Source organism: Oncorhynchus clarkii, chromosome 1 (assembly GCF_045791955.1).
Source record: "Oncorhynchus clarkii lewisi isolate Uvic-CL-2024 chromosome 1, UVic_Ocla_1.0, whole genome shotgun sequence".
Classification (NCBI taxonomy): domain Eukaryota; kingdom Metazoa; phylum Chordata; class Actinopteri; order Salmoniformes; family Salmonidae; genus Oncorhynchus; species Oncorhynchus clarkii.
The window spans coordinates 13004347-13024179 of NC_092147.1; the positions used below are offsets into that span (position 1 = coordinate 13004347).

A 19833-nucleotide genomic window follows, 5' to 3' on the forward strand; every position below is an offset into this window, starting at 1 on the left:
AATATGTCATTGAACCAATTGCACTTTATGGCAGCGAGGTGTGGGGTCCACTTGCAAAACAAGATTTAATCAAATGGGATAAACACCCCATTGAAACCCTGCATGCAGAGTTCTGTAAGATTCTCCTACATGTCCAGAGGAAAACTACAAACAATGCATACAGGGCAGAATTAGGCCAATATCCATGAATAATAAACTCAAAAAAGAGCAATTCAGTTTTGGAAACATCTAAAATACAGTGACCCCCTCTCATATCATTACCAAGCCCTGCAATGCCAAGAGCTGAGCAAAGAAAAGAGTCCCCTCATCTAGCTGGTCCTGGGGCTGAGTTCACAAACCTGTTCTACTAACACACAGAAACCTCAGGACCAGAACATCCAATCAATCAGTATAAACCAAATTACAACACAGTCAAAACAAAACTATATTGCTTATTGGGAAACACAAGCACAAACACAAAGCAAAATGCAGTGCTATCTGGCCCTAAATCGACAGTACACTGTGGCTAACTATTTGACCACGGTTACTGATCAAAACCTTAGAAAAACCTTGACAAAGTACAGGCTCAGTGAGCACAGCCTTGCCATTGAGAAGGGTCGACAGGAAAACCTGGCTCCCTGTAGAGGAAAGGCTGTGCAAAACAGAGCCCCCATAGCCCTCCAGCCCCATAGCCCTCCAGCCCCATAGCCCTCCAGCCCCATAGCCCTCCAGCCCTCCACCCCCATAGCCCTCCACCCCCATAGCCCTCCAGCCCCATAGCCCTCCAGCCCCATAGCCCTCCAGCCCCATAGCCCTCCACCCCCATAGCCCTCCACCCCCATAGCCGTCCACCCCCATAGCCCTCCACCCCCATAGCCCTCCAGCCCCATAGCCCTCCAGCCCCATAGCCCTCCAGCCCTCCACCCCCATAGCCCTTCAGCCCCATAGCCCTCCAGCCCCGTAGCCCTCCACCCCCTTAGCCCTCCAGCCCCATAGCCCCCCAGCTCCATAGCCCTCCAGTCCCAAAGCCCTCCAGTCCCATAGCCCTCCAGTCCCAAAGCCCTCCAGCCCAATAGCCCTCCAGCCCCATAGCCCTCCAGTCCCAAAGCCCTCCAGTCCCATAGCCCTCCAGTCCCAAAGCCCTCCAGTCCCATAGCCCTCCACCCCCATAGCCCTCCAGCTCCATAGCCCTCCAGTCCCAAAGCCCTCCACCCTCATAGCCCTCCAGTCCCATAGCCCTCCAGTCCCATAGTCCTCCAGTCCCATAGCCCTCCAGTCCCAAATCCCTCCAGCCCCATAGCCCTCCACCCCCAAAGCCCTCCACCCCCAAAGCCCTCCAGTCCCATAGCCCTCCAGTCCCATAGCCCTCCAGTCCCATAGCCCTCCACCCCCAAAGCCCTCCAGCCCCAAATCCCTCCAGTCCCAAAGCCCTCCAGCCCCAAAGACCTCCAGTCCCATAGCCCTCCAGTCCCAAAGCCCTCCAGTCCCATAGCCCCCCAGCCCCAAAGCCCTCCAGCCCCAAAGCCCTCCAGTCCCAAAGCCCTCCAGTCCCAAAGCCCTCCACACCCATAGCCCTCCACCCCCATAGCCCTCCAGCCCCAAAGCCCCCCTGCCACAAAGCCCCCCCAGCCCCAAAGCCTCCCAGACCCAAAGCCCCCCAGCCCCAAAGACCTCCAGTCCCATAGCCCTCCAGTCCCAAAGCCCTCCAGTCCCATAGCCCCCCAGCCCCAAAGCCCTCCAGCCCCAAAGCCCTCCAGTCCCAAAGCCCTCCACACCCATAGCCCTCCACCCCCATAGCCCTCCAGCCCCAAAGCCCCCCTGCCACAAAGCCCCCCCAGCCCCAAAGCCTCCCAGACCCAAAGCCCCCCAGCCCCAAAGCCATCCAGCCCCATAGCCTCCCAGCCCCAAAGCCCCCCAGCCCCATAGCCTCCCAGCCCCAAAGCTCCCCAGCCCCATAGCCTCCCAGCCCCAAAGCCCCCCAGCCCCAAAGCCCTCCATCCCCATAGCCTCCCAGTCCCAAAGCCCCCCAGCCCCAAAGGCCCCCAGCCCCCCAGCCCCAAAGCCCCCCAGCCCCAAAGCCCCCCAGCCCCAAAGCCTCCCAGCCCCAAAGCCTCCCAGCCCCAAAACCCTCCAGCCCCAAAGCCTCCCAGCCCCAAAGCCTCCCAGCCCCAAAGCCCTCCAGCCCCAAAGCCTCCCAGCCCCAAAGCCCTCCGGTCCCAAAGCCCCCCAGCTCCAAAGCCCCCAGCCCCAAAGCCCCATAGGAAAGGCATCCTATATGCATTCAGCAGCCTGGGTTCAACGAGTGCATTTCCATGAGTGAGCGTTTCATATAGGGAGGCTGGAAGAGGAGGGGGGCTTCTATATCTCAACATGGATAATCACTCCCAGCTGTGTCCACTGAGAGAGAGAGAGGGAGTGGGAGGGGGCTGAGAGAGAGAGAGAGAGAGAGAGAGAGAGAGAGAGAGAGAGAGAGAGAGGCAGAGAGAGAAACAGGCAGAAAGAGAGACCGGCAGAGAGAGAGACAGAGACAGGCAGAGAGAGAGACAGAGACAGGCAGAGAGAGAGAGAGTGACAGGCAGAGAGAGAGAGAGAGGCAGAGAGAGAGAGAGGAACACATAGAGTGAGAGAGAGGAACACAAACACAGAGAGAGAAACACAGAAAGAGAGGAACACAAAGAGAGAGAGAATCACACAAACTGAGAAAGAGGAGCACACTGAGATAGGAACACACACTGAGAGAGTGTGTGTGTTCCTCTCTCTCTCAGTGTGCGTTCCTCTCTCTCTCTCTCTCTCTCTCTCTCTCTCTCTCTCTCTCTCTGTGTGTGCCTCTCTCAGTGTGTGTGCTCCTTGCTCTGTCAGTGTGTTTCAATTCAATTCAATTCAATTCAAGGGCTTTATTGGCATGGGAAACATGTGTTAACATTGCCAAAGCAAGTGAGGTAGATAATATATAAAGTGAATATATAAAGTGAAAAACAATGTTTCTCTCTCTCTCTCTCAATTCAATTCAATTCAAGGGGGTTTATTGGCATGGGAAACATGTGTTAACATTGCCAAAGCAAGTGAGGTAGATAATATACAAAAGTGAAATAAACAATAAAAATTAACAGTAAACATTACACATACAGAAGTTTCAAACAATAAAGACAATCCAAATGTCATATTATATATATACAGTGTTTTAACAATGTACAAATGGTTAAAGGACACAAGATAGAATACATAAGCATAAATATGGGTTGTATTTACAATGGTGTGTGTTCTTCACTGGTTGGCCTTTTCTCGTGGCAACAGGTCACAAATCTTGCTGCTGTGATGTAACACTGTGGAATTTCACCCAGTAGATATGGGAGTTTATCAAAATTGGACTTGTCTCTCTAATATGGTCATACATTGGGCATACTCTCATACTCTCTCTCTCTCTCTCTCTCTCTCTCTATCTCTCTCTACCTCTCTTTCTACCTCTCTCTCTACCTCTCTCTCTCTACCTCTCTCTCTCTCTCTCTCTACCTCTCTCTATCTCTCTCTACCTCTCTTTCTACCTCTCTCTCTACCTCTCTCTCTCTCTCTCTCTCTCTCTCTCTCTGTGTTCCTCTGTGTGTGTATGTTCCTCTCTCTCTCCCCCCTCTCTCTCTTTCTCAGTGTATTTCTCTGTGTGTGTATGTTCCTCTCTCTCTCTCTCTCTCTCTCTCTCCCTCAATCAGTGTATGTTCATTTCTCTCATTGTGTGTGTTTCTCTCTCTCAGTGTGTGTTTCTCTCTCGCAGTGTGTGTTTCTCTCTCTTCTCAGTGTGTGTGTGTTCCTCTCTCTCTCTCACTGTGTCCCTCTCTCTCAGTGTGTGTTCCTCTCTCTCTCAGTGTGTACATCCTCTCTCTCTCAGAGTGTGTTCCTCTCACTCTGTGAGAAGAGGTGAGAGGAGAGGGGGAAGTGAGAGAAGAGGGGGAGGAGTGGGAGGAGGTGAGAGGGGGAGGAGGGGGGAGGAGGGGAGAGGAGATGAGAGGAGAGGGGGAAGTGAGAGAAGAGGGGGAGGAGTGGGAGGAGGTGAGAGGGGGAGGAGGGGGGAGGAGGGGAGAGGAGGTGAGAGGAGAGGGGAGGAGGGGGGAGAAGGGGATGAGGTGAGAGGTGAGAGGAGAGTGGGAGGAGGGGAGAGGAAGTGAGAGAAGAGTGGGAGGAGGGGAGAGGAGGTGAGAGGAGAGTGGGAGAGGAGGTGAGAGGAGAGGGGAGGAGGGGGGAGGAGGGGATGAGGTGAGAGGAGAGTGGGAGGAGGGGAGAGGAAGTGTGAGAAGAGTGGGAGGAGGGGAGAGGAGAACGGGAGGAGTCTGTGTTGTTGTGGCTTTGAAACCAGTCTCTCTATTCTAACCGCCAGGGTCAAATGCAGGTTACACAGGACGTGTGTGTGTGTGCGTGTGCGTGTGTGTGTGTGTGTGTGTGTGTTTGTGTGTGGCAGCACAGTCACTCTGCTCATGCTGAGGGAGAGCACACAGACAGACAGACAGACAGACAGACGGACAGACAGACAGACAGACAGACAGACAGACAGACAGACAGACAGACAGACAGACAGACAGACAGACAGACAGACAGACAGACAGACAGACAGACAGACAGGAACACACTGAGAATTGTATATCAGGCCATTCAACTGTAGTTTCAAGGATGTATCCTGTGTGGGATATAATTCTCAACATAGCTATCAACCATACCTTAACCCTTTATATCTAGAACAGAATGTAGGGGTTAGAGGCCAGGGGATAAGGGTCCATTTTGGATTCACCAGTCGTGTGTTCAGATGACGTGTCTGTGTGATCAGGTGTGTATTCTAGAGGGGTTGTGTGAGGTGTGTGTAGTTTTAGGTTGAGGTGACTAGTGAACTACAGATTAGGTTGAGGTGACTAGTGAACTACAGATTAGGTTGAGGTGACTAGTGTACTATAGATTAGGTTGAGGTGACTAGTGAACTACAAATTAGGTTGAGGTGACTAGTGTACTATAGATTAGGTTGAAGTGACTAGTGAACTACAAATTAGGTTGAGGTGACTAGTGAACTACAGATTAGGTTGAGGTGACTAGTGAACTACAAATTAGGTTGAGGTGACTAGTGTACTATAGATTAGGTTGAGGTGACTAGTGAACTACAAATTAGGTTGAGGTGACTAGTGAACTACAGATTAGGTTGAGGTGACTGGTGTACTACAAATTAGGTTGAGGTGACTGGTGAACTACAGATTAGGTTGAGGTGACTAGTGTACTATAGATTAGGTTGAGGTGACTGGTGTACTACAAATTAGGTTGAGGTGACTGGTGAACTACAGATTAGGTTGAGGTGACTGGTGTACTACAAATTAGGTTGAGGTGACTAGTGTACTATAGATTAGGTTGAGGTGACTGGTGTACTACAGATTAGGTTGAGGTGACTGGTGTACTACAAATTAGGTTGAAGTGACTGGTGAACTACAGATTAGGTTGAGGTGACTGGTGTACTACAGATTAGGTTGAGGTGACTGGTGTACTACAAATTAGGTTGAAGTGACTGGTGAACTACAGATTAGGTTGAGGTGACTGGTGTACTACAGATTAGGTTGAGGTGACTAGTGAACTACAGATTAGGTTGAGGTGACTGACTGGTGAACTACAGATTAGGTTGAGGTGACTGGTGTACTACAGATTAGGTTGAGGTGACTGGTGAACTACAGATTAGGTTGAGGTGACTGGTGACAACGTGTGCTATACACTGAATGTACAAAACATTAGGAATAGAGGTCGACTGATTAATCGGAATGGCCTATTTTTACACCTTTATTTAATCTTTATTTAACTAGGCAAGTCCGTTAAGAACACATTCTTATTTTCAATGGCGGCCTAGGAACGGTGGGTTAACTGCCTGTTCAGGGGCAGAACGATTTTCAGGGGCAGAAGATTTTTACCTTGTCAGCTCGAGGGACCTAATCTTGCAACCTTACAATTAACTAGTCCAACGCTCTAACCACCTGCCTCACGAGGAGCCCGCCTGTTACGCGAATGCAGTAAGAAGCCAAGGTAAGTTGCTAGCTAGCATTAAACTTAATCAATCATAATCACTAGTTAACTACACATGGTTGATGATATTACTAGTTTATCTAGCGTGTCCTGCGTTGAATATAATTGATGCGGTGCGTATTCGTGAAAAAGGACTGTCGTTGCTCCAACGTGTACCTAACCATAAACATCGATGCCTTTCTTAAAACCAATACACAGAAGTATATATTTTTAAACCTGCATATTTAGCTAAAAGAAATCCAGGTTAGAGGTTGACCTCTAATTAGGAACACCTTCTTAATATTGAGTTGCACCCCATTTTGCCGTCAGGACAGCCTCAATTCATCGGGGTGTGGACTCTACAAGGCGTTGGAAGCGTTCCACAGGGATGCTGGCCCATGTTGACTCCAATGCTTCCCACTGTTGTCAAGTTGGCTGGATGTCCTTTGGGTGGTGGACCATTCTTGATACACACAGGAAATTGTTGACCATGAAAAACCCAGTAGTGTTGCAGTTCTTGACACTCATACCGGTGCACCTAGTACCATACCCCGTTCAAAGTCACTTTTGTCTTGCCCATTACCATTTGAACACCAATACAGAATCCATATTTCAATTGTCTCAAGGCTTAAAAATCCTTCTTTAACCTGTCTCCTCACCTTCATCTACACTGACGGGAGAGAATTTAACAGGTGACATCAATAAGGGATCATAGTTTTCACCTGGATTCACCTGGTCGGTCTGTCATGGAAAGAGCAGGTGTTCATAATGTTTTGTAAACTCATGTGATATTAGGTTGAGACAGAGTTAACTGATTCTCTTGTTCAATGATTTTACTAGTATGCTACAGTAGTTGTACAGTACAGTCATTAGACTCTTACCGTTCTCAGGCTGCTCCTTGATATCAGACTCACTCTGCTGGTTGGGACTCTCTGACTGGCCATCTACAGAGAGAGAGAGAGAGAGAGAGAGAGAGAGAGGAAGGTGAGAGGCCATAAGGGACTGGAGCAAGGGTCTCTCAAGCAGTCCAACTTTCAGATGAGCCAAAATGGCACGGTTTTATTCAACAAGGCGATCTCATGGATATATAAACCATAAGATAAGATTGTGAAACATGCAGAATCCATAAAAACACTTGGATGGGTTAAATTTAATAATGTTTACATACTGTTTTACTAATTTCATATGTACAGTGGGGAGAACAAGTATTTGATACACTGCCGATTTTGCAGGTTTTCCTACTTACAAAGCATGTAGAGGTCTGTAATTTTTATCATAGGTACACTTCAACTGTGAGAGACGGAATCTAAAACAAAAATCCAGAAAATCACATTGTATGATTTTTAAGTAATTAATTTGCATTTTATTGCATGACATAAGTATTTGATCAGCTACCAACCAGTAAGAATTCCGGCTCTCACAGACAGTTAGTTTTTCTTTAAGAAGCCCTCCTGTTCTCCACTCATTACCTGTATTAACTGCACCTGTTTGAACTCGTTACCTGTATAAAAGACACCTGTCCACACACTCAATCAAACAGACTCCAACCTCTCCACAATGGCCAAGACCAGAGAGCTGTGTAAGGACATCCGGGATAAAATTGTAGACCTGCACAAGGCTGGGATGGGCTACAGGACAATAGGCAAGCAGCTTGGTGAGAAGGCAACAACTGTTGGCGCAATTATTAGAAAATGGAAGAAGTTCAAGATGACGGTCAATCACCCTCGGTCTCACCTCGTGGGGCATCAATGAGGAAGGTGAGGGATCAGCCCAGAACTACATGGCAGGACCTGCTCAATGACCTGAAGAGAGCTGGGACCACAGTCTCAAAGAAAACCATTAGTAACACACTACGCCGTCATGGATTAAAATCCTGCAGTGCACGCAAGGTCCCCCTGCTCAAGCCAGCGCATGTCCAGGCCCATCTGAAGTTTGCCAATGACCATCTGGATGATCCAGAGGAGGAATGGGAGAAGGTTGTGTGGTCTGATGAGACAAAAATAGAGCTTTTTGGTCTAAACTCCACTCGCCGTGTTTGGAGGAAGAAGAAGGATGAGTACCACCCCAAGAACACCATCCCAACCGTGAAGCATGGAGGTGGAAACATCATTATTTCGGGATGCTTTTCAGCAAAGGGGACAGGACGACTGCACCGTATTGAGGGGAGGATGGATGGGGCCATGTGTCGTGAGATCTTGGCCAACAACCCCCTACCCTCAGTAAGAGCATTGAAGATGGGTCGTGGCTGGGTCTTCCAGCATGACAATGACCCGAAACACACAGCCAGGGCAACTAAGGAGTGGCTCCGTAAGAAGCATCTCAAGGTCCTGGAGTGGCCTAACCAGTCTCCAGACCTGAACCCAATAGAAAATCTTTGGAGGGAGCTGAAAGTCCGTATTGCCCAGCGACAGCCCCGAAACCTGAAAGGTCTGGAGAAGGTCTGTATGGAGGAGTGAGCCAAAATCCCTGCTGCAGTGTGTGCAAACCTGGTCAAGAACTATAGGAAACGTATGATCTCTGTAATTGCAAACAAAGGTTTCTGTACCAAATATTAAGTTCTGCTTTTCTGATGTAATGCAATAAAATGCAAAATAATTACTTAATAATCATACAATGTGATTTTTGGATTTTTGTTTTAGATTCCGTCTCTGACAGTTGAAGTGTACCTATGATAAAAAATGACAGACCTGTACATGCTTTGTAAGTAGGAAAACCTGCAAAATCGGCAGTGTATCAAATACTTGTTCTCCCCACTGTATCTACTGTATTATATTCTACTGTATTTTAGTCAATGCCACTCCAACATGGCTCGTTCTAATATTTATGTATTACAACTTGTTTTTTACATTTGTGTGTAGTGTTGTGTGTTGTTAGATATTACTGCACTGTTGGAGCTAGGAACACAAGCATTTCACTACACCTGCAATAACATATGTTAAATATGTGTATGTGACCAATAACAAATGTGTATGTGACCAATAACATATGTTTGACCGATACAATTTGACTTGATTTGATTTCTTTAGCCACAATACTCATTTCTATCAAATTGGACTTGCATAGCGTCATTCCACAAACACATTGGTCTCTTCACATTTGTCACTATAGTACTGTAACTGTGCGTGTGTTTGTGCGTGTGGTCGGGGTTGCCCACTGTCTGAGAGAGCAAACCCAACCCGTAGGCTACTCTGTGTGTGTGTGTGTGTGTTCGCGCGCAGGTGAAACCCTAGTCCCTATGTCTCCAGCTCTGCGATCAGTGTCTGTCTCCCCCCTGGCCTGTGCATCGACTGTATACTGGCACAGCCAGAGCCCCACAGCGTAGGACTGCACCAGAAGCTTTAAGACAGACAGACAGGCTGTGGGGTAAAGCTACTGTAGACTACTGGCTGGTCTTGACATGGTCTAGTTTGGTTGGTCGATGCTAGCTCCACCGCAGTGACTTTGACTGCCTGCCTCTCATAGCGTCTTTACAGTACTATCCAGTGTGTCAATTTCTTTACAATACTATCCAGTGTGTCAGTGTCTTTACAGTACTATCCAGTGTGTCAGTTTCTTTACAGTACTATCCAGTGTCAGTGTCTTTACAGTACTATCCAGTGTGGCAGTGTCTTTACAGTACTATCCAGTGTGTCAGTGTCTTTACAGTACTATCCAGTGTCAGTGTCTTTACAGTACTATCCAGTGTGTCAGTGACTTTACAGTACTATCCAGTGTGTCAGTGTCTTTACAGTACTATCCAGTGTCAGTGTCTTTACAGTACTATCCAGTGTCAGTGTCTTTACAGTACTAACAGTGTGTCAGTGTCTTTACAGTACTATCCAGTGTGTCAGTGTCTTTACAGTACTATCCAGTGTGTCAGTGTCTTTACAGTACTATCCAGTGTGTCAGTGTCTTTACAGTACTATCCAGTGTCAGTGTCTTTACAGTACTATCCAGTGTGTCAGTGTCTTTACAGTACTATCCAATGTGTCAGTGTCTTTACAGTACTATCCAGTGTGTCAGTGTCTTTACAGTACTATCCAATGTGTCAGTGTCTTTACAGTACTATCCAGTGTGTCAGTGTCTTTACAGTACTATCCAGTGTGTCAGTGTCTTTACAGTACTATCCAGTGTGTCAGTGTCTTTACAGTACTATCCAGTGTGTCAGTGTCTTTACAGTGCTATCCAGTGTGTCAGTGTCTTTACAGTACTATCCAGTGTGTCAGTGTCTTTACAGTACTATCCAGTGTCAGTGTCTTTACAGTACTATCCAGTGTGTCAGTGTCTTTACAGTACTATCCAGTGTGTCAGTGTCTTTACAGTACTAACAGTGTGTCAGTGTCTTTACAGTACTTTCCAGTGTGTCAGTGTCTTTACAGTACTATCCAATGTGTCAGTGTCTTTACAGTACTATCCAGCGTGTCAGTGTCTTTACAATACTATCCAATGTGTCAGTGTCTTTACAGTACTATCCAGTGTGTCAGTGTCTTTACAGTACTATCCAGTGTGTCAGTGTCTTTACAGTACTATCCAGTGTGTCAGTGTCTTTACAGTACTATCCAGTGTGTCAGTGTATTTACAGTACTATCCAATGTGTCAGTGTCTTTACAGTACTATCCAGTGTGTCAGTGTCTTTACAGTACTATACAGTGTGTCAGTGTCTTTACAGTACTAACAGTGTGTCAGTGTCTTTACAGTACTATCCAGTGTGTCAGTGTCTTTACAGTACTATCCAATATGTCAGTGTCTTTACAGTACTATCCAGTGTCAGTGTCTTTACAGTACTAACAGTGTGTCAGTGTCTTTACAGTACTATCCAGTGTGTCGGTGTCTTTACAGTACTATCCAGTGTGTCAGTGTCTTTACAGTACTATCCAGTGTGTCAGTGTCTTTACAGTACTATCCAGTGTGTCAGTGTCTTTACAGTACTATCCAGTGTCAGTGTCTTTACAGTACTATCCAGTGTGTCAGTGTTTATACAGTACTGACAGTGTGTCAGTGTCTATACAGTACTGACAGTGTGTCAGTGTCTTTACAGTACTATCCAGTGTGTCAGTGTCTTTACAGTACTATCCAGTGTGTCAGTGTCTTTACAGTACTATCCAATGTGTCAGTGTCTTTACAGTACTATCCAGTGTCAGTGTCTCTACAGTACTATCCAGTGTGTCAGGGTCTCTACAGTACTATCCAGTGTGTCAGGGTCTCTGCAGTACTATCCAGTGTGTCAGTGTCTTTACAGTACTGACAGTGTCAGTGACTTTACAGTACTATCCAGTGTGCCAGTGTCTTACAGTACTATCCAGTGTCAGTGTCTTTACAGTACTATCCAGTGTCAGTGTCTTTACAGTACTATCCAGTGTCAGTGTCTTTACAGTACTAACAGTGTGTCAGTGTCTTTACAGTACTATCCAGTGTGTCGGTGTCTTTACAGTACTATCCAGTGTGTCAGTGTCTTACAGTACTATCCAGTGTGTCAGTGTCTTTACAGTACTATCCAGTGTGTCAGTGTCTTTACAGTACTATCCAGTGTGTCAGTGTCTTTACAGTACTATCCAGTGTCAGTGTCTTTACAGTACTATCCAATGTGTCAGTGTCTTTACAGTACTATCCAGCGTGTCAGTGTCTTTACAGTACTATCCAGTGTCAGTGTCTTTACAGTACTATCCAGTGTGTCAGTGTCTTTACAGTACTATCCAGTGTGTCAGTGTCTTTTACAGTACTATCCAGTGTGTCAGTGTCTTTACAGTACTATCCAGTGTCAGTGTCTTTACAGTACTATCCAGTGTGTCAGTGTTTATACAGTACTGACAGTGTGTCAGTGTCTATACAGTACTGACAGTGTGTCAGTGTCTTTACAGTACTGACAGTGTGTCAGTGTTTATACAGTACTGACAGTGTGTCAGTGTCTATACAGTACTGACAGTGTGTCAGTGTCTTTACAGTACTGACAGTGTGTCAGTGTCTATACAGTACTGACAGTGTGTCAGTGTCTTTACAGTACTATCCAGTGTGTCAGTGTCTATACAGTACTGACAGTGTGTCAGTGTCTATACAGTACTGACAGTGTGTCAGTGTCTTTACAGTACTATCCAGTGTGTCAGTGTCTTTACAGTACTATCCAGTGTCAGTGTCTTTACAGTACTATCCAGTGTGTCAGTGTCTTTACAGTACTAACAGTGTGTCAGTGTCTTTACAGTACTATCCAGTGTGTCAGTGTCTTTACAGTACTATCCAGTGTGTCAGTGTCTTTACAGTACTATCCAGTGTGTCAGTGTCTTTACAGTACTATCCAGTGTCAGTGTCTTTACAGTACTATCCAGTGTGTCAGTGTCTTTACAGTACTATCCAATGTGTCAGTGTCTTTACAGTACTATCCAGTGTGTCAGTGTCTTTACAGTACTATCCAATGTGTCAGTGTCTTTACAGTACTATCCAGTGTGTCAGTGTCTTTACAGTACTATCCAGTGTGTCAGTGTCTTTACAGTACTATCCAGTGTGTCAGTGTCTTTACAGTACTATCCAGTGTGTCAGTGTCTTTACAGTACTATCCAGTGTGCCAGTGTCTTTACAGTACTATCCAGTGTGTCAGTGTCTTTACAGTACTATCCAATGTGTCAGTGTCTTTACAGTACTATCCAGTGTGTCAGTGTCTTTACAGTACTATCCAGTGTGTCAGTGTCTTTACAGTACTATCCAGTGTGTCAGTGTCTTTACAGTACTATCCAGTGTGTCAGTGTATTTACAGTACTATCCAATGTGTCAGTGTCTTTACAGTACTATCCAGTGTGTCAGTGTCTTTACAGTACTATCCAGTGTGTCAGTGTCTTTACAGTACTAACAGTGTGTCAGTGTCTTTACAGTACTATCCAGTGTGTCAGTGTCTTTACAGTACTATCCAATGTGTCAGTGTCTTTACAGTACTATCCAGTGTCAGTGTCTCTACAGTACTATCCAGTGTGTCAGGGTCTCTACAGTACTATCCAGTGTGTCAGGGTCTCTACAGTACTATCCAGTGTGCCAGTGTCTTACAGTACTATCCAGTGTCAGTGTCTTTACAGTACTATCCAGTGTCAGTGTCTTTACAGTACTAACAGTGTGTCAGTGTCTTTACAGTACTATCCAGTGTGTCGGTGTCTTTACAGTACTATCCAGTGTGTCAGTGTCTTTACAGTACTATCCAGTGTGTCAGTGTCTTTACAGTACTATCCAGTGTGTCAGTGTCTTTACAGTACTAACAGTGTGTCAGTGTCTTTACAGTACTATCCAGTGTGTCAGTGTCTTTACAGTACTATCCAATGTGTCAGTGTCTTTACAGTACTATCCAGTGTCAGTGTCTCTACAGTACTATCCAGTGTGTCAGGGTCTCTACAGTACTATCCAGTGTGTCAGGGTCTCTACAGTACTATCCAGTGTGTCAGTGTCTTTACAGTACTGACAGTGTCAGTGACTTTACAGTACTATCCAGTGTGCCAGTGTCTTACAGTACTATCCAGTGTCAGTGTCTTTACAGTACTATCCAGTGTCAGTGTCTTTACAGTACTAACAGTGTGTCAGTGTCTTTACAGTACTATCCAGTGTGTCGGTGTCTTTACAGTACTATCCAGTGTGTCAGTGTCTTTACAGTACTATCCAGTGTGTCAGTGTCTTTACAGTACTATCCAGTGTGTCAGTGTCTTTACAGTACTATCCAATGTGTCAGTGTCTTTACAGTACTATCCAGCGTGTCAGTGTCTTTACAGTACTATCCAGTGTGTCAGTGTCTTTACAGTACTATCCAGTGTGTCAGTGTCTTTACAGTACTATCCAGTGTCAGTGTCTTTACAGTACTATCCAGTGTGTCAGTGTTTATACAGTACTGACAGTGTGTCAGTGTCTATACAGTACTGACAGTGTGTCAGTGTCTTTACAGTACTATCCAGTGTGTCAGTGTCTTTACAGTACTATCCAGTGTGTCAGTGTCTTTACAGTACTATCCAGTGTGTCAGTGTCTTTACAGTACTATCCAGTGTGTCAGTGTCTTTACAGTACTATCCAGTGTGTCAGTGTCTATACAGTACTATCCAGTGTGTCAGTGTTTATACAGTACTGACAGTGTGTCAGTGTCTATACAGTACTGACAGTGTGTCAGTGTCTTTACAGTACTGACAGTGTGTCAGTGTTTATACAGTACTGACAGTGTGTCAGTGTCTATACAGTACTGACAGTGTGTCAGTGTCTTTACAGTACTGACAGTGTGTCAGTGTCTATACAGTACTGACAGTGTGTCAGTGTCTTTACAGTACTATCCAGTGTCAGTGTCTTTACAGTACTATCCAGTGTGTCAGTGTCTTTACAGTACTATCCAGTGTCAGTGTCTTTACAGTACTATCCAGTGTGTCAGCATCTTTACTGTACCGACAGTCCACTAAGGTAGCTGTGGGTGTCTGTGTTGAAAGGTGTTATGTGTCAGCCGTCAGGGGAGGTTTTCTGGGGATGTCAGGGGGGGTTTCTGAGGTGGCTGTTGGAGGTGGAATGGGTAAGGAGCAGGGTAATTTGTAGGTGGGAAAGGTAAAGGAGAATTGGGCATTTGGTGAAAACATAAGCCTGCCGCAACAACAGCCTCCATCGATCATAAACCAGAAAAAAAACACACTTGACGGACAATTTTTTTGCCCCACCTGAGAATGTTTAACAGTGCCATTAGCGGTGACAGCAATGATGGAATTGACGTTTAACAAGCGCCGTTCTTGTGGGGAAGAAGTTGGCTCCTCTCCTATTTATGGGTGTTACTGCTGCCAAAATGGCAGAGGAACATACCCTCTGGGTGATTTAGCTGCTGCTGGCTTGTATCGATCTGACGGGTTACAGATAAAATTGTTGGGAGTGGGATAAATATTACCCATCTCCACTTTGGGAGTCGGAAGAAGAGATATGACTCTAGGCCTGCTAGGGTGACAGGATGACAGGGCCTGGTATTGCTGCTACTCATAGACTGAAAGCTGATTCACTGAAATGGGTTGCTTGTGTTCTACTGAAATGGGTACAAGAGGTTTGCCAGAGCACTGAAATAGTTCCAAGATTAGGTAGTTGTTTTAACAAGGCTGAGGTAAAAACTAACCATGGCGTTTTCTTCTCTCTCTGGTAGAGGCAATGGCTGGATAGAGAAATCAGACCGAGTACTTCCAGTGAAGTATAAATATGTAACCAAATGTTTATCTCTAAAATAAAGATTTTTTTTAAAGGCTTTGATCAGTCAGAGAGAGTGCAACGGTCCATTACCGAAGAAACCAACGACACGAAGAAACGTTAAAAATGAAACCGTTCAGATCATACATGAATGGAACGTGAAACGGGCACAAAAGCCAGGGAAAAAAATTAAAAAATTGCCCATCAATTTCCCTCCACTCGCAAGACAAAGTAAACAATTTAGAGAGAACTTGTTTGCATTCTGCTCAGCGTTTGTGGTCTGCTTCAACAGTTTAAAACAAAGGCAATCTGGAGGCCTGAAGAACAAAACATCCCCCCAGCAACCGAACAGAGGCGGCTGAAAGCGGGGGGGTTCAGCGGGGATAAGGGACTGGGTGCTGCTGGGTTTGGGTGGGGGGGTATTTTCACACAGCCCTCCCCCATCCTCCCTCCCGCCCCCATATTCTACCCTGGCGAAGTCACACGCCTTTCCCCCCTCGCTAATTAAATATGCAAATTAGGCGTGAGACCCAGAATCTATGTGTCACATCTGCAATCACTCCCTGTTGAGGACCCTCAGAGCTCCTGTTGAGGACCCTCAGAGCTAGGAGAGCGGGGGATGACAAAAAACCTGCCTGATTAAAACAAAAAGAGAAGAAAAAAACCACACAGAAACACACACATTAAACAACAAACAGCCGTCACAAACGAGGCCTGTTCACGTTGCCTTCAGCCTCTATACAAGTCCCCTAACAAGCCGCTCTTACTCTTTGTCTCTCACCGTCTGAGGGGAGGAGGAAAGGAGGACTAAAGCCAGGGGCCGCGTCTGGCATAGGGCTCGCTCATCTCCCACCCTCACTACTACGGCTAAGGCCCCCCTACAGCACCATAGATCAACGTCCGGATAAGGGGCCATTCATTATTGTTACAGCATTATGAATATGCACTGTCATGGAATTTATCGGCCCTTATTGGAGGCATTAATAGATTACAGAATTAGTGACACAGCTCCTTCTACGACGGCCAATAACTTCATATGACTAATTAACCGTCCGCGCTGCATGAGGCTGTAATTTCATGGCCGTCATGAGACCGAGAAAAGCCTGAGTCGTATTCATTACTTCACACTGTAGCAAAACTGTTTGCTACAGGCTGTAACTATGGTGCATACGTTACTTTTCTATACCGTCTTTAATAAGGCCTGGCTATACCAGAAACGCGCTTGTCCACAGGGCCTCTAAACTTTTATGAGCAGGCCCTCGTCTCTTAAACGGGCCAATCTTAAACACTATTAAACACACACTCTCTCAGGTCATCCCTGTGTCTGTGGTGGCCTGCCTCCCTCTCCTCTCCTCTCCTCTCCTCTCCTCTCCTCTCCTCTCCTCTCCTCTCCTCTCCTCTCCTCTCCTCTCCTCTCCTCTCCTCTCCTCTCCTCTCCTCCCCTCTCCTCTCCTCTCCTTCTTTGCTGCACTTACTTTCTTCAGTCTTTCTCTGTATCTGCCCCCCCCACCTTTTTCAAGATTAGTTTATTTCCTTATCTCCAGTTCCAGCTCTTACTTCCTTCATTCCTTCAGTCTCTGTGTACCCTCTCCTTTCCATAGTTATCTCTCTCTCTTTCGCTCTTCAGTCTCCCGCTCTCTTTCTATCCATTCTCTCTCTTTCTATCCAGTCTCTCTCTTTCTATCCCTCTCCCAATTTCTCTTCTTTCTTTCTTTCTTTCTTTGCCTCCCTCTCTCTGAGCACTTGCTGAGAGGGGAACAGTGCCTGGCCCGCTCCTCCCGCCCAGCGTCATTATGCATCCGCCAAACCTCTGTACCTCTACCCAGTCCCCCTCTCTCCCTTTCCGCCGGTCTCTCTCTCGCCCACCCGCCCGCTTTCCCACCAAGTGCTCGAAGCTGTAATCCAATTGTGTGTTAAAACCCTGCTTTCTAAAGGCCCTTTTACACACTGAGCCCAGGAACACACAGACCAATAAAAGAGGAGGCAGAAACTTAATTCAGAAATACAAACAGCCCTTTCTGTCTGCCATCAATGGAAGGTGAAGCCACAGGGATTGGCTTATTGTTTACACAAGTATCGTCTCCTCTCGTCTTCCTCACAAGCTTTTCGTCAAGCCGAGGGTCGAGCCTGGGCTTTGTTAAACGATTGTGGTGGATTCGCCAAACCTCCGAATTTTCGGGGTTATTCCTGTAAACCTCTACCCCCACCACTATGCCCCAATCCGCTTATTGCCCCCCCCCCCCCCCCCCCCAACACCCTCCCATCCTATGAATGAAATGGTACCTGAGAGTCACTCAAGAACAATCCCACCCGGGACACTTGATGTGGCTTTTGACTTCTACCAACTAAACTCAGCAAAAAAAGAAACATCCTCTCACTGTCAACTGCATTTATTTTCAGCAAACGTAACGTGTAAATATGTGTATGAACATAACAAGATTCTACAACTGAGACATAAACTGAACAAGTTCCACAGACATGGAATAATGTGTCCCTGAACAAAGGGGGGGTCAAACTCAAAAGTAACAGTTAGTATCTGGTGTGGCCACCAGCTGCATTAAGTACTGCAGTGCATCTCCTCCTCATGGACTTCACCAGATTTGCCAGTTCTTGGTGTGAGATGTTACCCCACTTTTCCACCAAAGCACCTGCAAGTTCCCGGACATTTCTGGGGGGAATGGCCCTAGCCCTCACCCTCCGATCCAACATTTCCCAGACGTGCTCAATGGGATTGAGATCCGGGATCTTTGCTGGCCATGGCAGAACACTGACATTCCTGTCTTGCAGGAAATCACGCACAGAAGGAGCAGTATGGCTGGTGGCATTGTCATGCTGGAGGGTCATGTCAGGATGAGCCTGCAGGAAGGGTACCACATGAGGGAGGAGGATTACAACAAGCTCAGTCAGATGATGCTGTGACACACAGCCCCAGACCATGACGGACTCTCCACCTCCAAATCGATCCCACTCCAGAGTACTGGCCTCGTTGTAACGCTCATTCCTTCGACGATAAACGCGAATCCGACCATCACCCCTGGTGAGACAAACCACGACTCGTCTTGTCTGGTCAGTCTTGTCTGGTCCAGCGATGGTGGGTTTGTGCCCATAGGCAACGTTGCTGCCGGTGATGTCTGGTGAGGACCTGCCTTTACAACAGGCCTACAAGCCCTCAGTCCAGCCTCTCTCAGTCTGAGCACTGATGGAGGGATTGTGCGTTCCTAGTGTAACTCGGGTAGTTGTTGTTGCCATCCTGTGCCTGTCCCGCAGGTGTGATGTTCAGATGTACCGATCCTGTGCAGGTGTTGTTACACGTGGTCTGCCACTGCGAGGACGGTCAGCTGTCCGTCCTGTCTCCCTGTAGCACTGTCTTAGGCGTCTCACAGTATGGACATTGCAATTTATTGCCCTGTCCACATCTGCAGTCCTCATGCCTCCTTGCAGCATGCCTAAGGCACATTCACACAGATGAGCAGGGACCCTGGTCATCTTTCTTTGGTGTTTTTCAGAGTCAGTAGAAAGGCCTCTTTAGTGTCCTAAGTTTTCATAGCTTTGACCTTAATTGCCTACCGTCTGTAAGCTGTTAATGTCTTAGCGACCGTTCCACAGGTGCATGCTCATGTTCAAGCATGGGAAACAGTGTTTAAACCCTTTACAATGAAGATCTGTGACATTATAAATATAAAGTATTAACTTAAGGGGGCTGAATAATTTAGCATTTTTCAGTTTTTGATTTGTTAAAAAAGTTTGAAATATCCAATAAATGTCGTTCCACTTCATGATTGTGTCCCACTTGTTGTTGATTCTTCACAAAAAAATATTTTTTAATCTTTATGTTTGAAGCCTGAAATGTGGCAAAAGGTCGCAAAGTTCAAGGGGGCCGAATACTTTCGCAAGGCACTGTATCTAGCCTGCCTGCCTGTAGGACTAGGAGAAAGTACATAGGGGTGCATTTGTTTCGGCCTGCGTTCCCTGTGTCCAGTGTTTGGCTAACCTTGACCTGCCTCCAGGCACTCCATATTTAATAAGCCCAGTGTTTACATAGAGCCCCTCTGCTTCTCATCTATAGAGCCTAACGCTCTATGTGTGGGCTGTTTACGTGTGTGTGTGTGTGTGTGTGTGTGTGTGTGCGTGTGTGTGTGTGTGTGTGTGTGTGTGTGTGTGTGTGTGTGTGTGTGTGTGTGTGTGTGTGTGCGTGTGTGCGTACAAGCTCATATGCCAGCACACACACACACAGCAAGAAGGGATTTCACCAGCCCCTTCACACACTCAATAACACACACAGGCTTGAGAGTGAGATATGATTATCTGTGCGGCTGGATAAGGGAGGCCTGTAATGAGATGCTGTACAGCAGCGCTCTCTACAAGCAGACATGACAGCCTCATCCTCATCCGGGAGACCCAGGTAATTGAGTGGCACTCAGGCAATGTTAGAACGTTTACGCCGGCAAGAGACACACTGTTGGGTGAGGGCGCACACACACACACACACACACACGTGTCCAAGTGCATACAAATTCCACACACATTCCACACTGCATGCAACACTGCCATGGGGGTCGGGGGTTGCTGGTGTTAGAGTTAGGTTTGGACATACACTGAACATAAATATAAACACAACATGTAAAGTGTTGGTCCCATGTTTCATGAGCTGAAATAAAAGATCTCAGAAATTTTCCATTCACACAAAACCTTCTT

At 46.5% G+C, this 19833-nt stretch overlaps 1 protein-coding gene across 4 annotated transcripts in view; it reads right to left on the bottom strand.

Moving 5' to 3' along the window:
• Positions 1-19833, bottom strand: part of LOC139423857 (nuclear factor 1 A-type-like) — a 283093-nt gene that overhangs the window by 99998 nt on the left and 163262 nt on the right. For all 4 annotated transcript variants that reach the window (XM_071175606.1, XM_071175531.1, XM_071175758.1 and 1 more), the window contains exon 3: positions 6876-6938. In XM_071175606.1, the coding sequence (XP_071031707.1) occupies positions 6876-6938 (63 nt within the window). The remainder of the gene's footprint in view (positions 1-6875; positions 6939-19833) is intronic.